Source organism: Cynoglossus semilaevis, chromosome 11 (genome assembly GCF_000523025.1).
Source record: "Cynoglossus semilaevis isolate Cse_v1.0 chromosome 11, Cse_v1.0, whole genome shotgun sequence".
NCBI classification, from domain to species: domain Eukaryota; kingdom Metazoa; phylum Chordata; class Actinopteri; order Pleuronectiformes; family Cynoglossidae; genus Cynoglossus; species Cynoglossus semilaevis.
The window spans coordinates 12723312-12750609 of NC_024317.1; the positions used below are offsets into that span (position 1 = coordinate 12723312).

Consider the following 27298-nt stretch of genomic DNA (forward strand, 5'->3'; position numbering starts at 1 on the left):
GAGAAATACCGGCAAAATTAGCGTGGGCTGAGACTGATGCCAAACGCTCAGTCACTCAGTGATCACTTGCTGCACGCCCATTGTTGGCTTGTTCGGGAACCGAGTTATGGTACGACAACCGGAGTAATTTTTGCCTACAAATTTTGTTCATGAACCGAATAGTTAGAAAAAGGGAGGCGTTCGACAACCGAGGTTGCACCGCGCAGGGAAAAAGAAAAGTCTGACCCCATTTTTATTTACATGAAATCCAACACTGAAACGTCACTGGAAGGCACTGAGGAGTTGAGATGCTTGACTGTTAAAGACACTGTTGTAACCATACTGATGACGGCAGCACCCGACTGTACTATTGCTATGGCAACTTAATGAAATAATAAACACCGCCTCCTCTAGGATTTCTGCGCGACAGGACAGCACGTGGTGAGTCATCGGTGGCTGAGAACACACACATTGAAAGAAACCCACTTCTCCCTCACACTGATGGGTAACAACTTTAAGGGTAGTTACCGCATCTCCATGATGTAACGGTGTGAAATCCAAATATTAATTATCCAAACTACAAAACGGCCCAGTGATGAATCACAATGGCTGATGAACGTTTTGTGCCAAAACCATTGGTACCAGTGGTTTCAGTGCTGCGGCTTTTGTGTGCCGTAGCAGTTGGAAATGACTAAGAAACAGCGTGGGTTGTTTGTGCTACTTGCAGTTTTCACCTGGTTTCTATTAGCGGCAGTGATTTCTAATATCAACCATGTGAAACAATAGTTAGCAGCTATCATGCCTCCCCGCTGAACACACACACACGCTCGCAAACACACAGATTTATCCAAAAGCTACCACCCTCATTCAAAGCAGAGGGAGGAGGGACGCTGGGCAACGGTTCAGCTCTGTCTTTTATTGTCAGCAACAGGCTTAAACCTATATCAGACATATTCCCCTCGGGCGAAGGCTAACACTTAAGCACTGCTTTTACGGTAAAATACAACCTAGGTCTCTCTTTGTGCTGCCTGCTGTACATGACTAGACCCCTCTCATTTAATGTTATGGCAGGAAGTTGGAATATTTATCTGCTCCAGATGCTGTTTTAAGAAGCCGTACAGTTCCGTGGCTCAGCCTGATGCTCGTTATTCAGGGAGACAGAGGATGGTTCCATTCTTAGGAGGAATTCTGTTGTGCAATCAACATTGTTTTTTTTTTTGCACACAATACACTGGTGTAAATCTATGTTTACATATAACGGAACAACAGTTACATTCACTGTCTTCAGACTCTTACTGGACCACTCTGTCAATCACATGCTGTGTTTGGTCTGTTTAAAAGTGAGCACAACTAACATAATCTTTGTCTTGGTTGTCTCATATATTTCCAAGTATTAGAGGCGTAACTCATTTCTTAGTTTATAGGAGTCTCGTGGAAATGTTAATAAACAAAAAACTAGCCTAATTTAACACGGCGGATAAAGACAACTAAATAAAATGATACGACCGGCATAAAAACTGGTATTTTTTTAAATGTAATAATAAACGTTAAGACTCCATTAGCAGCGTGCTTGGTGCGTGGGAGGAACCTGTCGCAATAAATCCATATTTCAAGTAGGACTCTTAGGACTTAGGCTTTAAGCACCATACTCAGAGCACCTCAGTGGCAATTTGGCAGCTGGTGGATTCAAACCCAAAACCTCCCAGACTCAAGTCCGCTTCCATAACCACTAAACCACTGTTTTTTAAAGACATAAGGTCTTCTTCTATCTCCTACCTGGCCTGGTACCAAATGACCCACGGACCGGTGATGATTTATCAGATCGAGCCACAGAATTAACTGTAGTAACAGGACATAAAAAATGATCCCTATCCCCGGAGGATGTTTTTGTAATAGGAAAGATAAAAACGGGAAATCATTTTTTCCCCATAATTCATACCATGGCTTACAACATCCCAGTTTCTATAATGCTCGCCTAATGCAATTCAAGTGTCCCACCGCCCGCCCCCTTTCTCAGTCAACTACTTAATAACACCCCCACCACCGGTAGCCCTCCACCGCATTTCAGCATAACTTTATGTTTTTATTGGGAAGTGATTAGCGTGCGGTGAATGCACTCTGAGTCGAGATTTGCATACGTGATAACCGCGTGACATTCGGCTTCAGTGGGACAACATTTGGCTCAATGACAACAAAACCAACCATGACCGAAATCAATTCACTCTGGTGAATGCCCATGTCAATGAATGACAACGCTACATGAATGAAGCCTTGCAATATGCCGATGCAAAATACTCTTAGAAGACCGGACCTTGACATGAGCAGGACGGGGGTCTCTTCATGTGCCCTGAAGTGTGGGAGGAAAGCAAGTAGATAAAGAAGAGAGCGAGAAGACTGCAAGACATTGAGGAAAGAAAAGAAGTATGCTAAAGTATCCTTTGGTGCATCCTTGCGAAGCTCCTCTCTGCGGCCGGACCCGATTGGCTAAGCGCGGTGAGCCTTGGTGTTTTTAACCAGGGCCGGCAGAGACAGACAGCTGCTATTAAACCCTGATTGTTTCAGGTTCACAGGGTGTGAAAGGGTCTGATTGAGGGGCTGTGATCCCAGTGAGGGTGGTCTCCCCCGTCTCATTCCCTCCCTCTAACCTCCCCCTTTCTGGAAGGTGGGAGGAGGGGGGCGGTGAGGAGGAGGAGGAGGGGAGTGTTGGGGGAGTTACAGGCATCACGTGACACATGTTTCTCGCTGAGAAGACCAAAATGGAATCTGGACAAAAACACACCACTTGTTGCTGCCTGCCTTCGGTCATGTGTGGGTGACGCGAGCGTCGGGCGACGGTGCCAACGGTGAAAGTCTGTTACATCATCATCCGTGTCATCGGGGTCAAAAGGGCTTGCGGAACTCATACTGGGATGTTACCTGGCTCTGGTTTAAACCGACACTCAGGGACGACCACTTCTGGTCCCGACAAAAATAAAGAACTTCCAAATCAACAGTAATCAGCCTGATAGAGACTTATCACTGCGGTGATAAGGCCGTGATAAACCTGATCTGTTCTCTCCTGTGACTGGCTGTCAGAGGACAGTGCTTCCTGTATGGTCTATTTGTTTAAGAGCATTCCCATTAAGGAGCCTTTTGGCCTTAACACATTTGATAAAGAGCAGGGAGGGCAAGGAAGCTCCCCTGCAGAGCTTTACACATGTGGCCAAAGGGCAAGTGCACTTTCCTCACATCAGCCTTGAGAAGGGCCCCGAGAGTCTCCCTGCAACGGATTATGTCCAATAATCTGTATGAGAAACAGCACTTTATTAAATTCCTCATACGACCAGGCTACGATGCTTTCGGAATGTCTCTTAAAAAGTCTCCCAAACTCAGATCCTTATTTGGCTTCTTGCTGTAAAAACAACGGGTATTTTTTTTTTTTGCGAAAGAATATCAATTCAAATCATGGTGAACTGTTATTGTCTCTACTCCTTATGTTTTCAGTTAAAACGTCTTCTGTGTGTGTGTGTGTGCATATGTGTGTGTGTGTGTGTCCCAGTGCAAATACTGTTGAGGAAAGTCGTAGGACTGTGTGCTCAGCACTTCTCAGTGTCACTTTGGGATAAATAAGTGTTTGGCTCCTCCATTGACTCCGGTGTTGACTCTCTTGAGTCCACTACATGAAGACCAGCGGCTTAATCTTTGCACATTAACAGCTACACTCACCTCTCGCTGAGTCAATTAGATGACCCTCAATAATCCACCACAGATTAGAGTTGGACGAGGAAAAAGGGGGGAAAATGGGAGACGTAGCAGTTTAATGGCGACCATTAAAAATTCATAGCCACAGTTACGATAATCACTTCTTCTTCTTCTTCTTCTTCTAATAATCACCTCTTCTTCTGCTGCTGCTGCTGTTGTTGTTTTTGGTGGTGTCCGGATTTTTAACACACATTTGCAGAAGTCATTTACACCTCAGGTATTTTAAAGGTTGCAAGAAACAGCTGTTCCTTGCTACACTTATCTGGACCAGATGATTTTTTTTTTCTCTTGAGAATGCACCGGCACCAGATCCAAACAGAACAGAACAAGGATTTTCCAAAGACTTGGAGGAAGGAAGGAAGGATTTTTTTTCATATGTTTGGATGTTTTGGTTAGAGAAATCCATGGTTCCATAAAAACACACACACAACAGTAGGATGAAGTTTTTAAAAAAAAAGAATCTGTGATATAGCACGACTTCAAACGTGGATTTGTTACAACGTAGGTGAAGTTATCAAATCAATGCGTAAAAGTCAAATAAACAATGCGTAAAAGTCGCGCACCATCACTTCAAGAGGAACGGTCAGAGGATGACGCTGATTATCGTACCGTAGTTAATCGTTATCGGATTTTTTTTTTCTTCTCCCACAAAGTGTTTCCGAGAAAGATTTTATAGACAACTTTTCCAGCATGCCGACAACAACTTTTTTCCCTGTCAATAAATTTCGTCAACTCGGTTGATTAGCGGTGCCTACCTCAGTGCGATGCAGGAGAAGTGAGCATTAAACTTTCTGACTGAATCCCCACAGTCCTGGGAAGAAAGAGTCCCGAGGATCCAGGCACGGAGAGCGGTCTGAGTTCCAGTAAAGCCTCTCTTCTCCCTCTTTCTCTTCTCCCTCTTTCTCTCCACTTTGTGCCAGACGCGCTCGGATGGAGATGAGTCGAGTTCTTCTTCGCACAAACCGTACACTTTTTTTTCTTATCCCCGCGTTCACAGTCGCTTTCCCGGTACGTTCTCTCGCTCCAGAGTCACTTTCGGCTGTCGAACGGTGACAAAATTGAACCCCATGTTCGGGGTGTGGAATCCCGCAAAGCGCCTTGGAGTTTGGCTGCACAGCCAATGCGGGAATGCGCACCCCCTTCTCCTCCCTCCCCCTTTCTCCACAGTCGGTGGACCACCCCGAAACAGGAAGTTCACTTTTTGTTTTTCTTAAAATAAAATAACCGGCTGCTGCTACATCAGCTGCTCCCAAAAACTTTATTTTCTCAGGAATTCCACACACATACTTGACTCACATCCGTTTCTTATATATTAAAAGATTTTTTTTTTTTTTTTTTGCAAAATAAGTTTAAGGCGATGCAGTGGAGTTACGGAGAGATCGGGACATGTTTACTGGCTACCTGTGTGTGTGTGTGTGTGTGTGACTGCACTGTACCCGTTAATTGGTGATGTTTATAAGTAATTATGTTCATGCTAACGGTGAAACTTCGGAGCTGATTCACGGCCAGTGTGTGTGGCACAGCAGCAGCAGCAGCAGACCTACGTGTGTGGATGATGCTGCTGCAGGATCAGTGTGGTCCAACACAAAACCTGGACTGGAGTCAGCCCCAAACTCCGGAGCGGGTTCTGCAATCTACATCTCAACCGCTGGTGTCGTGTTCTGGCACACGTGTTGTTCGTCATGTAAAAACATAGGAGGGTATAGTTATGCTTTGGTAATTACGGATTTTTATCTTTTGTCTCCCCTTCTCTACGAACGGTTTGTGACGCGATAAACAAACCATAAACGCAGTTGTATGATTATCCTCTTCATGGTGCACCAGGAATGTAGCCTTCTTCTACATAATAATAATATATATATGATATTATTTTCTTATCTGTACAAACCTGTGAGTTTCTGCCACCTAGTGGCTGGAGGCCTGTTTATCCTTCAAGCATTACAGCCGCGGCACACTTCTGTCCAGCGTGCCATATTCCATTAGAAGCCTCTCACATCGAACCCCCGCCTCCTCGACCACTTTGGCATCTTAACGCGCCTCCCAGGGGGGGCCCGCCCCGCGATTTGAGAAGTACTGTTCCACAGTAACTGTTCGACTCAGTTCAGTTCCGATAACATATGATGATAACATATGACTATATCCATCCATCCATCCATTTTCATCCGCTTATCCGTTACCGGGTCGCGGGGGCAGCAGTCGCCACCCAAATCACATTGCACCGTACCAAACCTTCCTGCGGGTGGTGAGTCCACTGGAAGGTACCAACCGCCCTAACCGGGATTCGAACTTGCCCAGGAGGTGAACCCTGGGGTTCCACACCAATGACAGAGACATTGCCTCTGGGCCAAAGCGCCACCATATGACTATATAATAATAGTTTTATTAACCTTTAATGGGCCTTGGTGTTATACTCCATATACAAACTGAAAATGAAATTCACAGTTTACTTAACATTAAAAAACAATCTCCATAATCTGTTCGTTTATTCTCCAGGTTGTCCGATTTCATTTGCTGAGTGACATCACAAATCATTAGTCATATGAATCCTGCCCCCCCCCCTCCACTCCCACCTAAACCAAAAGCTAATCACACTTGCTAATGTAGCGCAGTGCTAAATGATTCAAAGATATATAAAGTAAACACAGGAGACACTAAAAGTAGTTCGTCCAAAGTGAAAAAAAAATCCGAACGGCTGGTTCCTCAGTAGACCGTGGCCGCTGTTCCCCTCATATGTGGCTGGAAAAAGAGGAGTTTTTTTTCCCCCTTAATCTGTGAGTCTATTTACGACATTGTTAACTTTAGACTGTATTATACCAGCAGACAACATTCCTTTTTTTAACCATCAGAATTGTTTTGGTTAAAACTGGGAAATTAATTTGTACACCCCACACTTCCTGTCTTCCTGTCTTATTGTGGCCAGGGTAAACCAGACCCTGTGCCGGATCTGTTCTCGGAACCATATGTTGTCCATGTGTGTAGTGGCACAGAGCATCCCGGTCTTGAAAGAGAGACCGAGACTTTTAAAGTTTTTTGCGACAAACTTCCAAGGCTCGTTAAGAACAAATATGAATACGATGTGACGTGGCAGTTCTTACAGCAAGAAGCCAAAATAGGGAGAAAAATAAAACAACAATTCGTCTAAAATATATTCTGTCACTAACATTTTCTGTAATGCACTGGTTCTCAAACTATGGTCTGCACGCCCCTGGTGTTACTCATGCTCCCTCTAGTGGTAAACAGAGAATATGTCTCATTCAAAGATTAGTTGAGTAACTTGTAGTTGTCTCACAATCTAATAAATCCATGCCTTTTAATTTAAAGGAATTATTTTGAGACTAACAAGGTTAACAATTGAATAAATATATAAACATAGAGAAGTTACATTATATAAAAAAATGTTTATTTTGATCCATATTTATCTGTGTATTTATCGTCTGTCTACTACATTAAAGAGTAGTGCGAACTCAAAGTACTGTAGTTGTAGTTGTCTCACAATCTAATACATCCATGTCCTTTAATTTACAGGAATTATTCTGAGACTAACAACGTTAATGGTTGATGATCAATATATAGACATAGAGAAGTTATCTTATATAACAAAATGTTTTTTAACTATATTTATCTGTGTATTTATTGTCTGTCTACTACATTAAAGAGTAGTGCGAACTCAAAGTACAATTACTGTTTTATTCAACATTTACCACTACACCCAGAGTCGGCCATTTTTTTCTGCCGTGTAGGTGAGTTTGTGGTTTGTCCAGCCCTTTTACCCCAAGACACTGGTCTTGTCTTCTATCATGTCGCTTTACACTATTCAATATAGGACAGATCTGACCTTACCCAACCCAACAGGCCACCCAGCTCCTGGTACAGACCATGGTTATCTCCCACCTCGACTACTGCAACGCCCTTCCAACAGGCCTCCCAGCCTGTGCTGTGAAACCTCTACAGATGGTGCAGAACGAAGTGCCGCGTCTCGTCTTCAATCAGCCTAGAAGGGCACATGTCACACCCCTGCTTATTGAGCCACTCTGGGTACTCGTAGCTGCCCGCATCAAATTCAAATCACTGTTGCTAGCCTACAGAGTACTTCATGGGTCTGCTCCTACCTACATGAGTACTCTGATAAAGCCTTATGTTGCTTTATGATCTTGCCGCTTGTCAAGGGAACGTCGTCTGGCTGACAGTCCAGGCTCCTTTCATTGGTCGTTCCAAGCACTACCAGAACAGGGGTGTCCCTGCCCGTCTTCAAGAAACTCTTGAAGACTCAGCTCTTCAGAGAGCCCCTCCTGTCCTAACACTCCCCTGTCCCCCTCCATCATTAGCTTTATCTCCTTTAGCACTTGTTTCCTAACCACTGGTCTCCTTTCAAGAGTTCCTTTATGTAACCTGATTGTTAATCTTCATCTTGTAAGTCGCCTTGGACAAAAGTGTCTGCTAAACGCATAAATAAATCGCTCAATGGGAATTAGGGATCTAAGGAAAGTGAGATCAAATGTGTTGTTAGTTTTTCAACAGTTTATTAAATCAGTGGCATTTTTTTACGCTATGTACTTGGCTGATTTTCATTAAATAGATACGTAGCCAATCATGTTCCAAAGGTAGCTGCAGTCACCTCCGGCCACATCTTGGTGGCATCCAAACTATAAAGTCACCTAATGGTTTAAATCACATGTCAAACTTAAGGCCCGGGGGCCAAATGCGGCCCACATAGTCAATTTGTATGGCCAGTGGGAGCAAAAAAAAAGAAGCATTTAATAAAGTCCATGCAGCAGAGTTTGTTAACCTGATAAATAAGAAGGTTATTTGAACAACATTTGTAATTTGAACAAATAATAATCAATTGCAGAAACATGTTTTAATGGAGTTAAAGGAGTAGTTACATCTATACAGTCTTCCATTTACAACATCCCTTTAATCAGATAGCAGCCGTAGGTGATCTGAATGATGCTGCAGTTACCCCTCGCCACCTCAGGGAGGGGGGGTGTGACTAGACAGATTTCATCTGACAATCGCCTCCAAGCTTTATGACATCCTTTAAATTAGTCCTAAATCAGATTCTCAACGACTTGACGACCTGAATGAGGCCGCAGTCCATTGAGAAAATACGGTCAGTGCTTTAATCAGATTTTGTCAATGAGAGTGGTGGGCTTTAGTCCCAGTTTAGCTGCTCCTTCAGCAGACCAGGAGGGAATTTCTGGATGTAAGTCAGCCCACAGATGCTGCAGCCATATGCTTCATCTGAGGCTGCTGAGAGAGTCCAACACGGGTTTCAGCCTGGATTACCACAAGGCAGGGATTAACCAGGAGAAGGAGACGTTTCATTGAGACTGTGTATACATGCGTTATTGCTCCTTGTAATATGTTTATTTCTGGGATTTTCCATGAATGGACGTGTGATTTTTTTATTTCTCCTTGGGCCGTATATTCAGAATGACAGTTAAGTGTCGAACCGCTGTGGAGACTTCCTGAAAACACACTTCAGATCAGCACTTAAACATAATTTCATACTATTTCAAAGTCATACCTCCATATTTCCTTCCCGGCTCCGAGTATTGTTTTCAGAGATGGCTTTATGGTTTGCAGAAAATGAAGTGAAGTTGTTGAGAGGCTTCAGAGTCGTAGATTTTTCAGCGTGGAGATTAGAAATTACAGGGCAGGAAAACCAAAAACTATCCAAATTTACGACCCTATCAACACCATGAAAGCACGATATTTGGAAACATCTGCCAGGGAATGTGGTTGGAACTTAAAAGACACTTGCATTTGCATTGCTCTAAAATTACCAGGGAGGGTCAAGTAATGAAAGAGTCAGTGAAACGCGGTCAAAGTGGACAGGTATGAATTTATTTATTGAATTGTTTAAAAAAAAAAAAAACGAGGCAAAAGGGAGAGGTTGAAAAAGTGAAAGACCTTCAACCCAAGGCTCCAGGCTGCACCGGCAGGCAGATTACAGACAGGTCAGTGATGTAGGTGAGTCAAAGCAAACGCTTGAGGTCAAGCTGTTCTTTCCAAGTGAAGATGAAAGCTACTAATGAGCCGTTGCTTCACGGTACAGGAATTTTGCCAATTTCAGTGGGCAAGAAATTGAGAAATGAATGTTCTTATGACTGGTGGTGCAGTTCTTTTATAGATTCTGTGTTTTTAAAAACCAAAATAAATGCACAGCAACACTTTGAAGTTTAAAACAAGTGCTGCATCAGTCGAAAGTGACAGACGACTGAAGTGTGAAGTGTGCGAGTATAGAAGGCTCAGGGAAGACCGTGCTGACCAAATGAGAGGCAGAGAAAGCATCTGTCACTAATGCTCAGGGCAGCTGGACACCAGTCCCTGTGCAGCAAAATCCTCCAAAATCTTTTACAGGATTTGTTTTTCCATTGCAGATGGTCTTTTGCACAGGTTTTCTTCTCATTGGCCCGGGGTCCCTGGGGCAGCAGTGCTGCAGCTCTGCCGCTGCTACATAAAAGGCTGCTCTGTGGCAGCTCTGGCCTCACCTCAGGCCCTCACACACTGACGATGGGGAGAAGGCAAAGCGTCCAGGATAAACAATATACACAGGAGGCAGGAGAGGCTGAATGCATGAATGTTGCATACCTCCGGTTACTGCAGTGAGTACACAGGTAGGAACCGCACACAGAAAATGTATTTTGTACTGTGCAGAGGGAGTGCATCTGTTTTTGCAGCATAGGCACAAAAAAAGCCGAAAATTCACAGCGGTGTCGATGGAAGTTTGGCATTCTGCTTCCTGCTCCTACGTTATATCTTAATATATTCTTTATATATGATTTTCGGATTATTATTCATGTCTTTTGTAGAAATAGTTTAAAGACCGTTACTACAGTTGTTGTATTTAATAGCAGGTTGTTGTTTGATGTCACATATATATATATATGTTTTAAAATATCTCTCTTTACTCAATGCATGTATTTGCTGATATTATGGAGTAGTAGTGCAGTACTTGTAACTTTACATAACTTCACATTCCACTAAGTTCATATATAAACTAAGAATGTGAAAGTGTAGCGTAGTTTTGAATAGATTATATGATTAGAGAATTTGCACATTTATTATTGACATTTACACTTACATATCCGAAGCGACTTACAGGACTCTCTGCTTCAGGCAGGCGAACTAACCGCCACACAATGGAAGCATACATTATATTATATAATAAATTTATAATAATAATAATAATAATAAATTCATCCAAATTATTTAAATCATGATAAATGTTTCACTTATTTTAAAATAAAAAATGTGTCCAAGTCATATACTTTAATAAACGTTTCTTCTAAAACGTAGTTCTTAACACGTAGTAATTTTACTTTCCGTCACAAGGGGGCAGCACGACACAAACCTAAGGAGAGGCACAACCGATGATGTACAGTATGTGTGAAGTGTCAGTTATCTTAAGTGTGCACGCGAAGTAGTATAATAGCGAACTACGCTGAATATGTTAATTCATAATAAAATACATTCGATTTAACAATTAAAATAAGTAATGAAAATAATATATAATAATTTTCCTACGTCTTTTTAAATGTGTTTTTTAATTATTACTGTTGTTCATTTAGAACAAGGTACTACTACCTACTACATACATAGAAAATAATTAATTATGGACTAGAATGATATTATAAATGATTCCACTGGTTGCTGTGTTTACAGTTACACTATGCAGGTCACACTTTTACCTGTGTAGTCCTGCTGGTAAACAATCACCTGATTGAATGGATTTTCTTCAGCCTGCCTTGACAGAATTAGGTCCCTAGGGTTAGGAAACCCTGTGCTGTAAGAGCTGAGGTGAGGGTTAAGGTGGAACGGCAAGGATTGTGACATTAATTCCCTGAGCTGTGCTGGTGCATGTTGGATCATAAACTATTTCAGTCCAGGAGACACTGTTCTCATTCTGAGTAACCACCTGTTAAAAAAAAAAAATTCACTGTTGAAGCACATAATATCTTTTTATAGACATATACATAGACAGAGCATCTATTTAAGAGAGAAATTGCATTCATTTTACGCATTTTTATTATGTAACATTGTGTCCTTAAACATATATTGCGGTGACCAGTTGAAGAAAAGAAACCTTGTATATTTAGTTTATTTAAAGCAACAGTTGACCTCAATTGGAAAGCACCGTTTAGCTGACTATAGGCCTGATGGACGGAGGTTGTGGTTTTCAAAGTGTGACGCTAAGGAAGCCGTAAAATATTAAAAGGAAGATTTAAGAAATGCATTTAAAAAAAACGTTGTAATCATCGGAAGTTTCCGATGGTACCTGAAGGCACGCCTCGACAGGAAGACGTCAAACCTGTAAGCCTGTTATTAAACTGCTCTTTACCTTAGGCTAGCATGTAGCTAGCTAGCGCATGTTCGTTAATAATTTTGTCATGCTAAAGATGTTTATATATATACAATTACTATATATAAGTCCTTTATCTGGAATTTGGTATTTGAAACGTTCCTCGTCGTGACATTTGTAATAAATATACTCCACTGTTGCAGAGAAAATAAAAAAAAAACAAGGCGGCTATTCTGAAGGAGAAGCCCAAGGCTACATCCATCACTACATCAATCTCAGTAATTGATTCTTCAACATCTTGGACGTAAAAATTAATCACAAAGCAATTACAAACTTTTCATCCAAACTCCCCAAAATTATAATGCTCTTCAGTACAAGCACTTTCAATTATGCAAGTACAGGCAAAGTGCAATGCATATCAAGCATCTTTTTTTTTTGTTGTTGCATTTTTGGTTATTGAAATGTTTATGTGATTACATTAATTCACTTTAACGATTATCAAACTGCCTGTTTTCCTGAAGCAACTGTTTATGTTATGATTCTGACCATATTTGGTAACCAGGCTACAGCATTTGGCTTGTGTTTTGTCATGTTAAGTTTCACCTATTATTTTATGAAGTGAGCTCAGAATGTGTCATGGTAGTTATTACTGTTTTGTGGTTGTCAGATTTTTATTATTTTTTTCATGTGGTCCATTAAAAAAATTTTTAAAGATTGATTTGGAGTAGACTATTGTCAGCTTCAATCTGAAGCTTTTTTTGCAATTTTTTTTTTAAAGATTGTTTTGGAGTAGACTAATGTCAGCTTCAATCTGAAGCTTTTTTTGGCTTCACTCCCATTGTTGTTACGCTTAATTTTACAATTATGGATTGGCAGATCGCTCTTGTTACCAGAGATAAACCTGTGTGTGGCAGGTTGAACAGTGGACTGTTATTTTGCTGCGTGTTTTGATATGTTTATACAGGAAACTCTGACATGCCTCGGGCCCAGGGCTTGTGCAGGACGTCTTTCGTCTGTCCTCTTTACAGCCCGGAGAAAACGTTGTCAATTTGATTTAATCAAAATATGGCAGCCGTCCAAAACCCTCTCACCCGCAGGGAAGCGATAGTTAAGGCAAACATTGTTAGCTCATGCAGTGTTCCATGTCCTAGAGAAAAGGACATGGAAGAAAGTTTTAGTTTTTTCCCTAATTCTGTGTAATTCTGTGTAAGCACATTGCAACACTTGTTTGTGTGTTAAACACCTAAACCACTGAATACTCAGGAATCCCCGCTGTACATGTCAAGTCTGGGCAATGGCTCTGTGAATTGTGTTGGCGTTTCCCGTCCCTCAACCTTTGGGTGGCGGGACCTAACTCATCCCGTGTGTGTGTTTCAGGGACACAGTCAATGCAGACAATATTAATGATGAATCACTACAAAGGTGAAATGAGCAAAACATCTTTAATTGTTCATTGGTTATCTCTGTTACCAGATTAGGAATTGTTTTCGAAACTCAGTGTGATTCAGTGGCTAAGACAGGGTGCAGTGTCCACAGCTGGCTGAACGTGGTTATTCAAAGTGGCGATTAATACCAAATGGATACATTTTTAACAATTTCTATCACAGCGTTTTAACACACTGCCACCATCTTAAATCCTCCTAAATTTAACAAACGTTGAGGCTGGGATTCCAGGGTCAAATGCTAATGATGTTCGCGTGTCTGAACCGAAGCCTCCCATCTGGCACGGTAAGACTCAGATGTAAATGAGGTACATTTGAGGTATGTTCTTAGCACCTTTGGAGACAACCAAAAGAATTTTTTCGCCGTACACACACACACGCACACCCAGCTCATTTCGACAGGAGCTTCTTAAAAAGTGACAGATTGTGAAGTTCTGCCAGGATTTATTTGTTACTGCCTCAAATATAGCATTGGCACGAGCTGCAGGGCCGAACCCTTTGCTGTCTAATTTCAAACAGCAGCTCCAGGCGACTCTTATTAATTTGTTCCAGTGTCTACTCTTCACAGTGTTCCCAAACATGAGAGGTTTTCACATTATCGGTTAGAGTTACTGCAACAGAGATAATTTGATAATAGGTAACACTTGGTGTTGTGATACAGCACTTTATCATCCAGCTTATTATTATTATTATATCACACATAGAACTATCTACCGCAGCTGTTAAAACCTCACTTTATCATACAGCTTATTATTATTATTATTATATTACACATAGAACTATCTACCGCAGCTGTTTTAATATGTACCGCCAAAAATCCAGAGGATCCAGTGCCATCTACTGACCACAATGTGAATAACCAATTTTAAGTCTTAATATGACTTACTGTAAGATGCATTCACTGACTATGTGGAGATTTCAGAAAGAGACTTACCCAGCATGCTTCGCTTCAGTAACTCACTCAATATCAGTAACTGATATTCACCGATACATTTATGTATCGAGAACAAATAAAAACAACAACAACACTATTTACTATCTAAATATTTTAGAACTAGATATTATTGTAAGTATTATTGCATCTAAAAAAAAAGTACAATAATATTTAAACTGTGCAAATATTTAATCTGAAAAAGCAACAGTCATTCATCGAGGATCTTTAGATATTTAATGTTTGGACTGACTATTTAAATGCCTACATACTGTGTGCAAAAAGCAAAACGAGTGAATTTAACTTTGAGGGATGAAGTACACGGTCCTGCAATGTGGCCTCTGTGATGTAACACAGATAAATCAGGTAACTGGGTCCACTGTAAGAGGATCAACCTGTGGATTAAAATATATATTTAAAGTGCGGTCAATTGCACAGCGACAGAGGAGGCAGCAGAGCACATGAGTCGGTGTCAACATGGAATTTAAACAGAAAAATAGTGTTGATTGTTTTTAGTGTTAATATTACCATCAAATCTCTGTAGTATTTTAAATATTACATCTAGCTAACACGGGCAGAGGTAACAACAACAACAACAACAACAATAATATAATATAGTGATTCTTAATATACCACTATATTTACCAATATTTGTCAGACGCAGTGTGTTTTGGTGCTCTACTCACTTGGCTACCCTACATCTTTAATTGCTTGATTGAATAATTGGATTTAGCCTGACCAGGTCAACAGTGAATTTGAGGTCACCTGGAGGAAAGTCACTTTTCAAGCGTCATTGTTAAGCACCGTACCCACGTGCTGTTTAACACTTTATTTCGGGGGAAATCAGATCATCTCTTTGTAAATAGTCAACGTGAAGATCATGTAGATGAGCTGACGCCTGGCTGTGGCAGAGGAGAGGCTGAGGTCAGTCTTTTTTTTTTCTTCTTTTTTTTGTGACAGGATGTCCTATCATGGTGGATGAGTTTGACTCACCTTAACCTTCACCATGGGATTTGTGGGATTGTGAGTGGAGTGAAGGATTAGGGTTTTAGTAACACACAACAAACAGCAGGTCTGTGGGTCAGTGTGTCAGTGTATCAGTGAGTCACTATGCTTTTTTATTTTTTTTTTACAGTAGGTCACTCATCTGTTTTCCATAAGTGAAGCCAATGCAATCGTCTGAACACAGAAGTACTAGATTCTATATCAGGCATGGGGAAACTATGGCCCGGGGGCCGGATGAGGCCCGTTTGGCTTTTTAATCTGGCCGGCCAAACTTATCCAAATGATGTTATTAATTTCCATTATCATTATTCTTCTGGCTTTTCCCTGCAATGCCCGCATTTCTAAATAGATACTACATAGACAATATACAGGGATGTTTGATATTAACTAGTTTTAATATATCAACCAATGCCAATATATGCAGCGCACTGTGCTGTGTCACCGTGACAATAATTCACTTTCGTTTTTAATTAAAAAACAATTTTACAATAATTCACTTTCATTTTCGTTTTTAATTAAAAAACAATTTTAGGTCACAACATCCTTGCGGAACCCAGGGTTAAACTATTCCACTGATATTACATAACTATGCTAATATCGTCCAATATATTATATATATATTATATATGTTGGCCAATATTATCAGACAATCCCTAATTATATACATGTGTATTTATATAGTTACATTAGGGCTGTCAAATAACCTGATTAATCACAGGGTAATGAGAGCGATTTATCTTGAATAATCACGACTATTCATGATTAATCGAGATAAATGAACCATAAATATGACAAAAAACACCTCAGTCCAAATGATGGTGTTATTGATATGGAAAAAAAAAATTCAAGAAAAATATGCAAAACTGTAATTTTGTGTCTTGACAATAATAGCACGTCAAAGGTTCCTTTCATAACTTCAGTAAGATCATCCTCAACAATATTAACCACTTTACAGTCCCTTGAAATCTATGTGACCTCTGTGACCACTGACCTAAGACTGAAGCCACAAACACATGACGGATTGGGAGCCAACAGCTCAAAACAAGTCGTAAGTCAATCAAGTAGAAAATACATTTTTACTGGTAAACTGGTCATATAATTAACCAGATTTTCCAGTTCTTGCGTCTTTAAAATCTATTAGACGGACAGAGCGTGCAGTGAAAGTTCGTCCTTGATGAATTTTGGACCAAAAGAGGCAGCACCAAGAAAGACTGGACCGATGTTCTGTGTAGGAAAGTAGTGAGATCTGCTATGAAGTGTTGTCTGGTTTGAGACAAGATTTCTGAAGTTAAGATGGTTTGGGCAGGAGATGAGTGAAGACACCGGAAAAACCAAAAACATGGAGATGATGAAGGTTATTGAGCTTTAAAAATGTGACATCGTGCCAGAGTACACTCAGACACTGATTATAATCAATTTTTTGATGATGAAACAGCAGCATTTCAGTTGGCTGCAGAGGTGGGAGTTGACAGATTTTGGCAGTGATACATTTTGTCATGGATTTTGAACTGCACATTCTGGACATTTACCCAGAGTTGATTTTAGGGCTGTTAATTATCCCATCAATTTTACTGTTACTGCAGATTCAGCAACATATTATGTGGTTCTTCTGTGGTTGCGGCAGAAGAATCTCTGTAGGTTAATGCAGAATTGCGTTGTACAATCCAACAGATTATGTGTGGAGTTTTTGTAGCTTTATCTTTGCATGCCACTTTTTTTTTTCTTTTTTTGCACTTTTCGAAAAGCAAGCTGTTAAGATTATATGCCAAAAGACTGTGTGCCTGTTTGCACAACAAACAAAGGCTGTCCATAAAGCCACTTCAACTGTTTGCATGAGCAAATAAGACCTTTGCTGTACAGATGTCACACGAGATAACATGGCGCGTACTGTGGGTCTCATCCTGGGTAAGGTGTAAAACGATGATGGCTCTCTCACATGCAATTCAAACGTGAACGTGAACATTTAAAAAAAAAAAGTTTATTTCATAGCAATAATATTCATGTCATTACAGTACATTGAGACACATTTTCTTTCTTTAATGTCACATCAAACATCATACATTACGAAAACAGGAAAAAAAAAATTACATATCTGAGGGAAATGTTCCTGTTAGATTTTACCTTCTGCTGTATGGACGCAAATCGACACACACAATTGCTGGTTGATTTGGTTACTTTCTCTACGATCTAAAAAGTACAGTAAGTTGATAAAGTGCTTAGAGGGTAGGACACGATGCTAACTCAATGATACAGAAGATAAAGAAAGTGCCTGGAAGGCAAAAGACTAAGAATCTTTGGTGTAATATTACTTGTAGTAGTAGTAGTAGTAGTAGTAGTAGTAGCATTTGCGGTGTATATCGTTAGATATTCCTTATCTTTATTTGGTGTTTAGTCTTGTTTAATAGGTGTGGAATTTCATGACCTCCCTGTTTAAATGCTACTCAAATACCTAGGAGACTTTTTTTAAACGTCCCCTTTTGCATCAACTCGGAAAACTTTGACAGATATAAAACCCACTGCAGATCATGATCCTTGATCCAAATCCCTTACGGACCTTCACATTACCTGACACTGAAGCAATTGCTAAATGTTTGCGGACACTGCTGGAAAATCAACCCTGGGTTCAAAAAGTCACAGTTACCCAACAGATTGTTTTACTTCTGTTGAATTGCTGATTAAGGCATATTTCAAGCTGCTGGTTTATTTTAGCTGGTTTTATTTATTTTCAGTCTGTAACTGCACCATAATAAAAACCCACCTCCTGTTGTGCAAAAAAAGTCTGCCAATACAATAGGCATCTGGCATCCCACTAGGAGCTGTTTCTGGCCCCTTTATTTGCGTTTTTTTTCCAATTTTAGGCAAACAAAAAAAAAACACTCCAAGGTGTCTAAAATGAATAATACTATAAGGCCATATTTCAATCGGGCTTCCTGACTATAAAAGGCACCGTGTAAACTCTGAATCTCTGTTGACGTTAAAATGGGATCTCAAGATTGGTTCTGTAAATTGCCACTGTTTTGATTAAAAAATAGATTCCCATTTTTTAACTTTAAAGACAACAATAATCTCAATGCACATGGTTTGACATATATTAAAAACATTTTAGTGTGCGTGGACCTTTTTGGCCAAAACCTTTTTGCTACTGCTTCTTCCTGGGCTGAGCAGGTTTGCCTCTGATGTAAGAATGAAAAAAAAAAAAAAAGAAAGAAATGACATTCATATGTGTTGCAATATCCCTACATCTACTTTAACACATACACATCAGCTTTGGTATAGACCAGTGGTGTCAAACTCATTTTGGTTCAGGGGCTACATTCAGCCTAATTAGATGTGAAGTGGGCTGTAACAGTAGCATCATGACATCATTACCTTAAATAGTACAATAAGTACGACGTTTTTCCCCTTGTTTTCGTGCAAAGAAGTACAATTATATTAGAAAATATTCATGTTTAATGAAATATAATTTAGTAGTAAAATAGTGTTTGAGTTTTTGTTTTTTTTTTCACTTTCAAAATTCATCAAGCGGGCTGAATTTAGCGGGCCGGTTTTGGCCCTTAAGCCATATGTTTGACACCTATCAGATGTTGCCTGAGTTCACCAAAGCAAGCTACAACTCTTTCATCTTTTTCCACATTCTTGTATTTATATGTCTATCTAACAGACTATACTGACCTTTTATTAAACAAATCCTGTTTTTTTTTTTTATGAGCCCTATGTACATCCGCAGGACTCTACAATCATGTCCGGGATGTCCATTTTGACAATGCTGTGCTGAGAGTCAAAGAAGACCATGGAGAGAGGCCGGCGCTCAGTGGGCACACAGCATGAAGTTGTACCTGTGTTGATGCCATTGATCTTCAGCTGACTGAAGACCGAGGTGTGAAATGATGACGCAATCCCAGGAGAGCCGGAAAGATGCTGAGGACACTGACCGACGCAGTAGTTCATGTGATAGCCATCGGGGGCGATGATCCACTCATCCCACTTGATGTCCTTGAAGTTGATGTACAGGTCTCTCTTGCAGCAGATGGTCACATCTTTCCCACATCTCAAGGAGCGCTTCTTTAGCGAGTGCCTGGTCTCATCGCCACGCGGACGTACCTGGGCCACCAGGAACGGCTGGTGGGGGGTATCGGGAGAGGCTTCTAAGAAGCAAAGGTTTCTCCCGCCCTCATCACAGCTGACCTCCAGGTGTAATCGATGCCGTCCACCGTCCAGAAATGCTTGCAGGGTACGGGTGACAGGGAAGGTGTGCCAGTTACTCTCCTGGACTTCTAGCATCTTTTCAATGACCAGTGTCCGACCATCATCTGCTGGGAGATACACTCTGGCAGGGATACGGGAGCCTCGGTGGGATTCATCAGAGGAGTGTACGTAGACCCACAGTGAAGACTGGATGACCTGGAGACTCTGGCCTCGTTCTTGCAGAAACTGAAAGGAAAGGCTCAGACTGGCTTTCTCATTTCTGCCCGTCTCACCTACAAAGGAATGCAAACAGACCGATCGTATCATGGACGGTTCAGAGGTTCAGAGGACAACATTAGTTTATTTAAAAACTTGTATAAAAAATGTAAAATATATATTTAAAAAAAAATAACCTTCAAATGATCATTCTTGTTCAATCGAGAAATAAATCAAATAATTGAGACTAGAGAATCTCTGTTCTGCACTCTGCCCTTGCAGTTTGTACTCCTAACTTTCAAGTCAATGCAAACAAGTCAGAACGAACGTGAGAACCTGCATTCACTGAACGAGGCTCAGGACATCATCACCTTTGTTGTTTGTATTTTACTTCAAGTTTTACCCTGAAAAAGTATTTACCCAGTACTCTTGGGTGCTGGTCTATTGTAATCCTGAAACTTTACCACATTACAGTGTGGAATAAAACATGAAAAACAATGAAATAAAAACTCGCTCTGACATTATTTCTGTTCAAATGTTCGAAAAAAGTTCGAAAATAAAGCGATTTTTTTTTTTTTAAAGAACAAAGTGTGGTTACAACTTACTTATATCTGCAAAGCTGACTATTTCATAGCCCCGATCTCTGGTGGGCATGTTGTTGTCCAGCTCTAGGGTACCATCCTGTCTGATGCGCCCTGGGTGCAGTTTACGCAGCGCAGTAAAGAGCGCAGCCCGCGGAACCGTGTGCGTGATGTTTGGTCTCTCTTTCAGGTGCAGTCTGTCCAGAATCTGCTGCTTGGCGATTTCAGTCATCAGCTTCTCCTCTGCGTCTTTGTCCATGGCTGCTAAGGCACAAGAGGCGCAACCTGGAGAGCAGGTGACGCAGACACCGTTCAGTAACAGGGGCACCACGAGCAGAAAAGAATGGACTGGAAACGGCGTCATCGTTGACCCTTAGGAGAAAATGTGTGAGTCAAGATCTAAATGACAGCTATCTTCCAACTGTTTCCACTTGAGTTGGTCTGGAAGTTTTCTAGCTCTTGTTTGTGTTGGGTCTTTGTTGGCAGCTGGAAACAGTGAGAGCAGGAGCTGAGAGAAGGGAGTGGTGTTTCACCCTTCAGGAGGTGAACATATCTACCGGGGTAATCCACCAAAACTGGTGACACGTTGGAGGCACGCACCAATGAGCGCATCGGGGGCGCACAGGAAATCACTGTCAAAGCATGTGTCTCTCTTCTCATGCTCACTCACACAAAGTCCAAATGCAGACGATCCACGTGAATAGCACAAACTGCTACGTTTTATGCATGAACCTGATGCAATGAGGTCACGGTGTTTTTGTGCCATGGTTGCCTAGAGAGTGGGAGTCCTGGCAGTGGCAACTAGAAATTCTTTGCCCTTTTACCCAGTCAGATAAAAAAAAAGACCATCTCGTCACTGCAGCAAACAAACTGGTTCAAAATGTACATAAAAGACCTTGAGGCAGGTGGTGCCACAAGGTGGGGTATGGACAGGCTGTGTCATGTTCCATGCATGGTGGATTCATATGTTCCTGCAAACCTGCATGTGTCATGATTTTGTCCATGCAAGTTTTGCCTGTTGGGATTCTCACACGACCTGTGTGAGTCTTTCTGTGATTAGAAAAAAAAAACAATGTCGACATAAGTGTGTGTGAACCAGATAAAATATAAATATATTTTAATATATTATATATTGCAGCCTTGATTAATAGATCTTATTAAACCCAGGTTCATTTAATAATCACAAATGGTTCCAATCAATACAAACTGAGGCGACACATTGATGCGGCGGCACAGTTCATGTTTACCATGTAACACGGTGTAGGTCGTTAGCCTGCCCACAGTTTACACCATGGGATGAGTGAAGAGTGTTCATATATACATGCATGTATGTACATGGCAACCTAGCACAAGTTTATGCCATCCTAATGTTAGTATATTATATACTGTAGGTGGCAGATCCCAGCGCTTGAACAAAGTACTTGTCTGCCGACTAGTGGTAAGTTCTCAGAACTACAACGTATTCAGAATAAAAGCTTAGAAAAAAAAATTTCTTTGTAAAAACACAGCGTGAACAGTCACAACGAGACTTTTATTGTCAAACGAATTAAAAGCCAAGCCAACCTAAACAGCAAGAGTCACAACGAGACTTTTAAGAATTAAAAGCCAAGCCAACCTAAACAGGAAGTAGGAAATAATTTCTACAATCACAGATATGACCGGTGCTCCACCCGATCATTTAAATTCGGTGCCCTTTAACTTTGAAAGAGGACAATGCATTCGATTGAAAAAGTGTGTCATACAGAGGTTATTGACAGAAAACATGTCTATTTTTATATGCAAGAAATACAGATTTCTGATATTTGGTAACACATTTGAACTTTTTATCATCATAAGTCACAGATCTAGACTGCAGGCTGGTCAGTCAATCATATGTGTTGTACGTCTTCAATCAAAAGTCACACTTTTTTATTTGTACAAAATGAGACCTGCCATTTGTGGAGGTTACTGACAAAATATCCTACCACCAAACGGTAAGGAAGGCAAATTGTTCGTGAGCAAAGACTGAGTCTTAGTGTTTGCCTTTGTGACCTGAAAAACTCTACACTAAGTTTTCTGGAGCACTAAGATGCTCCCCTAAAGAGCACTGTGTGCCCGAGGTCAGTTTAGAAAATATATCCAAGCAAAACTAATCATCTGATGGGAGCAGGTTACAAAACATGGAGTAATACCTGAACATAGTTGAATCTAAAGCCGTCAACACTCACCTGGTTAAGTAAGGATAAAATAATGTTCTGCCGAGTCGGCTGCTGGATTTGTTGCAGAACCAGTTACCAGCTTAATTATGGATGTCCTCATGTACGTCCCTGCATAACTGAGCACAACCCCAACCTGAGCACGAGTTTTGAATGTTGAATCTTTTAACATTCAACACTGAATAAGGTTTTTCATTATCATGAACAGTACTGTGATGTTTGTGGGTAACGTTATGTTTATGTTCTCGGTTGTGTATTTTAGCGTACTGTGATGTTTGTGGGTAACTGTTTATGTTCTCGGTTGTGTATTTTAGCTCCTGAAGTAAAGCCATTAGTATCTATTCATTATCAGTAAAACAACATCTTTTTATCTTGGGCGTATAATCGAGCAGTGTGAATTTTACACTGGTTTGTTAACACAATGTTTTCATGAGAGTGTGAAGAGTATGATTTGACTACCAATACACTGGGTATGAGACTGGGGACCAGAATGAGACAACAAAATTCTCAATGTTCAGCAGTGTTTTTTATATAGCAGGTTGGTAACCGCGGAACTATTGTCAATATGGCAAATATGGGATGGAAAAATATAAGTAGCACAATGTGCTTGTGACTTGAAAAATGTGAATGTAGTGTTGCTACAACCCTCTTCCATGGACTAAATGTTTTCCGAAGGAAGTGTTGCTACAACCCTCTTCCATGGACTTAAAATAATGACATTTAAATTCAGCGGTGGTCCTACAATATTTTGCACATTGGGTTGACCATGCTTCTATTTTAACCCCCCTCTCACCCTCACTCCAAAAATAATTATGTTTATATAAACTTGTATTTGACACCACGTTACACAGAGTACTTCGAAAACCTACAGTATGTGATCATAAATGAAAACAGTAGGGAAGGAAACTAACATCTATGTCATAAAAATCTATATCAGATGCATACAAAAGAAAAGCAATATTTTGAATCCCCCAAAACATTCACTTATTTTAATTTGACACTATGCGCTATATCGCTAAAGAAGAAAAGTTTTTTATTTTAAAATTATTAAATTAATCCACTGACACATAACAAAATATGCACAGACATGAATTATAATAATATATATACAATAAAAAACAGTATGAGATGGATGCAAAAAAAAGACAAAACTATACTGTAATATCCTAGATTAAAAGTCCCTTGAATATAACCAAAGGAAAGCCTATCCTTGGATCATGAAGGCATTTTATTTTCAAATTTGTGAATTCCATTGACATTGAAAAAATGGAATATCTACTGAAACTCTAATCAGTGTACCTTGAACACAGCTTTAAGAGATTGTAGGCCTCATTTAAATATGCCACCTGTGGTGCGCTACATCTCACTTAGTTCTTCTACAAGTGGTAGACGGTCTTTTCGATAGTATTAGCACATCCAGCACAGGACACAGATTCTGGCTATGACTAATATCTGACATTTTAAGTTGTCTATAAAAAGTTGACGACCTCCTGCTTCAGCGTTTCCCTGCGACTGTGAAGCACGTTGCTGACGTAAACTGTCGGTGCGGGAGGGGGGAAGGTGACGCTGATACTCTCATACAAGTCGGAGCCGAGAAAGAGGAATAGCGTTTTGTTTCTTTTTTCTTTAATTTTTGTCCTTTTATTATTTGGCTGTTTATGTTAATTATTTAGCAGTTCCGCCCAGTCACACCTGGTAGCCATCCGTTTGGCAGCGTAAGCGTTTACGCCGCTGTCTCCTCACGCGGCGCTATTTTGACAGTCGGGGTCGCAGTGAAGTAGCAGCGGCTAACAGCACCATTACACTGGCAGCGGTAAGTCATTGGAAAATGCTAACTAGCTATAAGTGCTAATACCTTCTATTTTAGGAACTGACAATGTTTGTTATACATTCATGACAAGGTTCGCAACAATGTGGATAAATGTTACGTTTTTGGGTTACCAAATATGGTATACATTCCTTATTTGCCCTGTGTGTGTAAGCTTAGTATGCATTGGAGAGAACAAGCAGCTAGCTGTAGGTTAGCCTTAGCTCGGCTAGCTGTGTGGCTAATTATACTGAAGCTAAAGCTATTGTTAGCATGTGGACAAGCTAATATTATCAGTCAACTGCACAGCCACAGCGCTGGCCGTACTTCCATATGGTGTCTTCTCACATAAGTTGAAGGGTTGTCCACACGACGACCAGAGAAACGGGGAAAACAACCTCAACCATAATTTACTCGGACGATGTGGAATTTATGAATTGTGATCCATAGATTGAATCTAACGTAACGTTAATCTCCATCTTTAAAGTCCGCGTCCTCCATGCCTTCCTCGAGATGGCCATGTTAACGTGTTATCCGGATAGTCGTGACTGTAAAACCGCACTACAACTCGGTGAATGAATGTTCGCTGAAAGGGCCGAAAATTGAGCGCATATATGGCAGAATGAAATTAATGTAATTGATAGGCATTTATTGCTGGTCCGTCCAATCGTACTCGCCGTCATCCTCAGCTGTTGACAATATTGAGTTACAGTTGCCCAGCGTAGAAACATCAGCAAATGACTGGATGGTCAGATCCTTTGAATGGTCTTTCTTTAAAAAAAAAACCTCACGTTGTCATGGAGCTAACGTTCATTGATTTTTCCTAATATGTTCATAAATTTTACTACACACAGGCTTTGGTTTATATTACTCAAGTGGCATTGAGGATAAACGTGCACTGTGTAAGATGCAGGTGAATATTTTTTACAATCTAACCTTGTTGTCAAAAATAGAAGGTATTATCGTAACGGCATATGAGTGTATGCTCCTCTAAAACAGGATATGTGTTTATTAAAAAAATTGCTTTTGAATCCTCATGTCAAGATTTTAATAATGTCGATTTTGTGCAGGTCACACGGTGGAATGGTGGTGGACTCTCTTGCCTTAATCACTGAAAATTAATCACGTTATGAGTTTGAGTGTGAATATTTGTCTCTATATTTGGCCCTGTAATGGACTGGAGAATTATAAAGGGACTACTGCAATGTGCCTGAGGAACAGTATAAAATCACATCAATATTTATTGTGTTATTGTGTTTTGTTTACCCTTACCACAGCAGATGTTGGTATTGGACAACCAAGAAAGTTAATTGCTCTGCCTTGTCATCTGGCTCATTCAACACCTTCAATTACTATACAAATGGGAAGTGAAGTAGCATGTGTGTGTAAACAGCAGTCACGTAGAAGTGTCATGATGTTGACACTTCTTCAGTACATATTGTTAAGTTTTAGGTGCAGGCTATTGTTTGGTATTCTACATGCTTGGATATAGGGTTATCAAGGTACCAGAGTTTCAGTAGTTGATATCAATACCTGAGAATTTCCACGTTTCCTGATACCACGATGGAAAAAAAAAAACCGAACTGTCAAGTACAGTGGAACCTCGAGATATGAGCATAATCCGTTCCAGGACCGAGCTCGTAACTCGAAGTGCTCGTATCTTGAATCATTTTTTCCCATAAGAAATAACAGGAAAAAAATTAATCTGTTCCGGCCCTCTAAATAATTCCCTTATTGGTGCTAATAACAATGGAAAAAAACATGTTTTTAAATGTCATAGAGACACACACACACACACACACAAAATTATAGGGTATATAGGGATTCCTTTGATATAAAATAAAATGTGTTCTTACCTTTGAGACAGACGATACAGTAGCGGCTAATGGCGGTATGTGCAAAGGAGGCAGCGGGAGGGAGGAATGGACTGCACCTTACACATACACTACGTAACTTACATAAACTTAGAATAAACTTAACTTATTTTATTTTTTATTTTTTTTTTGCTTTGTATTCTTTCTTTAGTGGGCACCATGCTCATATATATCGACAATTTCATGCTTTATTTCCATAGTCATGCGTTTCTTCTTCTCACTACCATCCTTACCACTCACTCTTTTAGGAATCATCACTATTAGAGAAAAATCACGTAGATAATGCAAACACAATATGGAAGACTTGCGGGAGATGCGTACGGAAGTCGACGAACACGTGAAGTGAACGAGTGAAGCGGCGTGGGCTGCTCCGAGTTTTCAGGCACCTAGCGTCAGCGTCTGTAAGCGTGCTCGTATCTGAAATCTTTGCTTGTATCTTGAAGCAAACACTTCGCTTAGAAGGCTTGTTCGTATCTTGAAATACTCATATGTTGAGACACTCGTATCTCTATATACTGTATCTATTAGTGTGTGACTCTACTCCTGCTTCTCTTTGTCCGTGTCTTCCTCAGACTGATACTGTAAAAGAAAAATTAAGGTTTTAGTTTAAGTAACATAACTCAGAGACAGACACGTCAGAGACCATCTCATGTTGTCATGTTAAATTATGGTATATTTAAATTATGTTCATCTGTTACTGTAAGGGAGCAACCAAGCAAGTATTAGAGGCCTACGCCTCTGCAAACATAGTGAGCTGGCTCTCAAGCCCAAATAACTGAACATATATTATTAAGTATAATGTGACACATGCGATAGTAAACTGAAACTCACTCATCTTGAATTCTTTAATCAAGTAAGGGTGCCTGTCTTTGAGGTGTTTCTACTCGGCATATCGATCAACCGTGTTGGGTTTTTACCCGCACATGCTAAAGCCATTTTTTAAAGACAGCAGCCTTTCCCCTTCGGCGGCGGCAACTGCTCAGTGCTCAGACGCAATACCGCCCACTGTCAGTTCTTCCAAGAATCGACATGGTTCA

At 40.5% G+C, this 27298-nt stretch overlaps 3 protein-coding genes across 7 annotated transcripts in view; 1 reads left to right on the forward strand and 2 right to left on the reverse strand.

Annotated features, from left to right (window-relative positions):
- Positions 1-5461, reverse strand: part of gli1 (GLI family zinc finger 1) — a 47133-nt gene extending 41672 nt beyond the window's left edge. Inside the window, exon 1 of the mRNA XM_008320634.3 lies at positions 4476-5461. The gene's annotated coding sequence lies outside the window, so the exon portion shown is untranslated. The remainder of the gene's footprint in view (positions 1-4475) is intronic.
- Positions 5462-18243: 12782 nt separating this feature from the next.
- On the reverse strand, positions 18244-21092 carry LOC103386393 (inhibin beta B chain). Its single transcript, XM_008320635.3, has 2 exons — positions 20410-21092; positions 18244-19881 (listed from the first exon to the last, which is right to left on the reverse strand). The coding sequence occupies exons 1-2, from the start codon at positions 20747-20749 to the stop codon at positions 19115-19117; spliced, it is 1107 nt and encodes a 368-aa protein (XP_008318857.1). The 5' UTR covers positions 20750-21092; the 3' UTR covers positions 18244-19114.
- Positions 21093-23914: 2822 nt separating this feature from the next.
- The window catches only part of r3hdm2 (R3H domain containing 2), a 38952-nt gene continuing 35568 nt past the window's right edge, over positions 23915-27298 (forward strand). For 2 of the 5 annotated variants that reach the window (XM_008320638.3, XM_025059922.1), the window contains exon 1: positions 23915-24393. The gene's annotated coding sequence lies outside the window, so the exon portion shown is untranslated. The remainder of the gene's footprint in view (positions 24394-27298) is intronic. The other 3 variants (XM_008320640.3, XM_025059923.1, XM_008320636.3) reach the window with 2 other exon arrangements.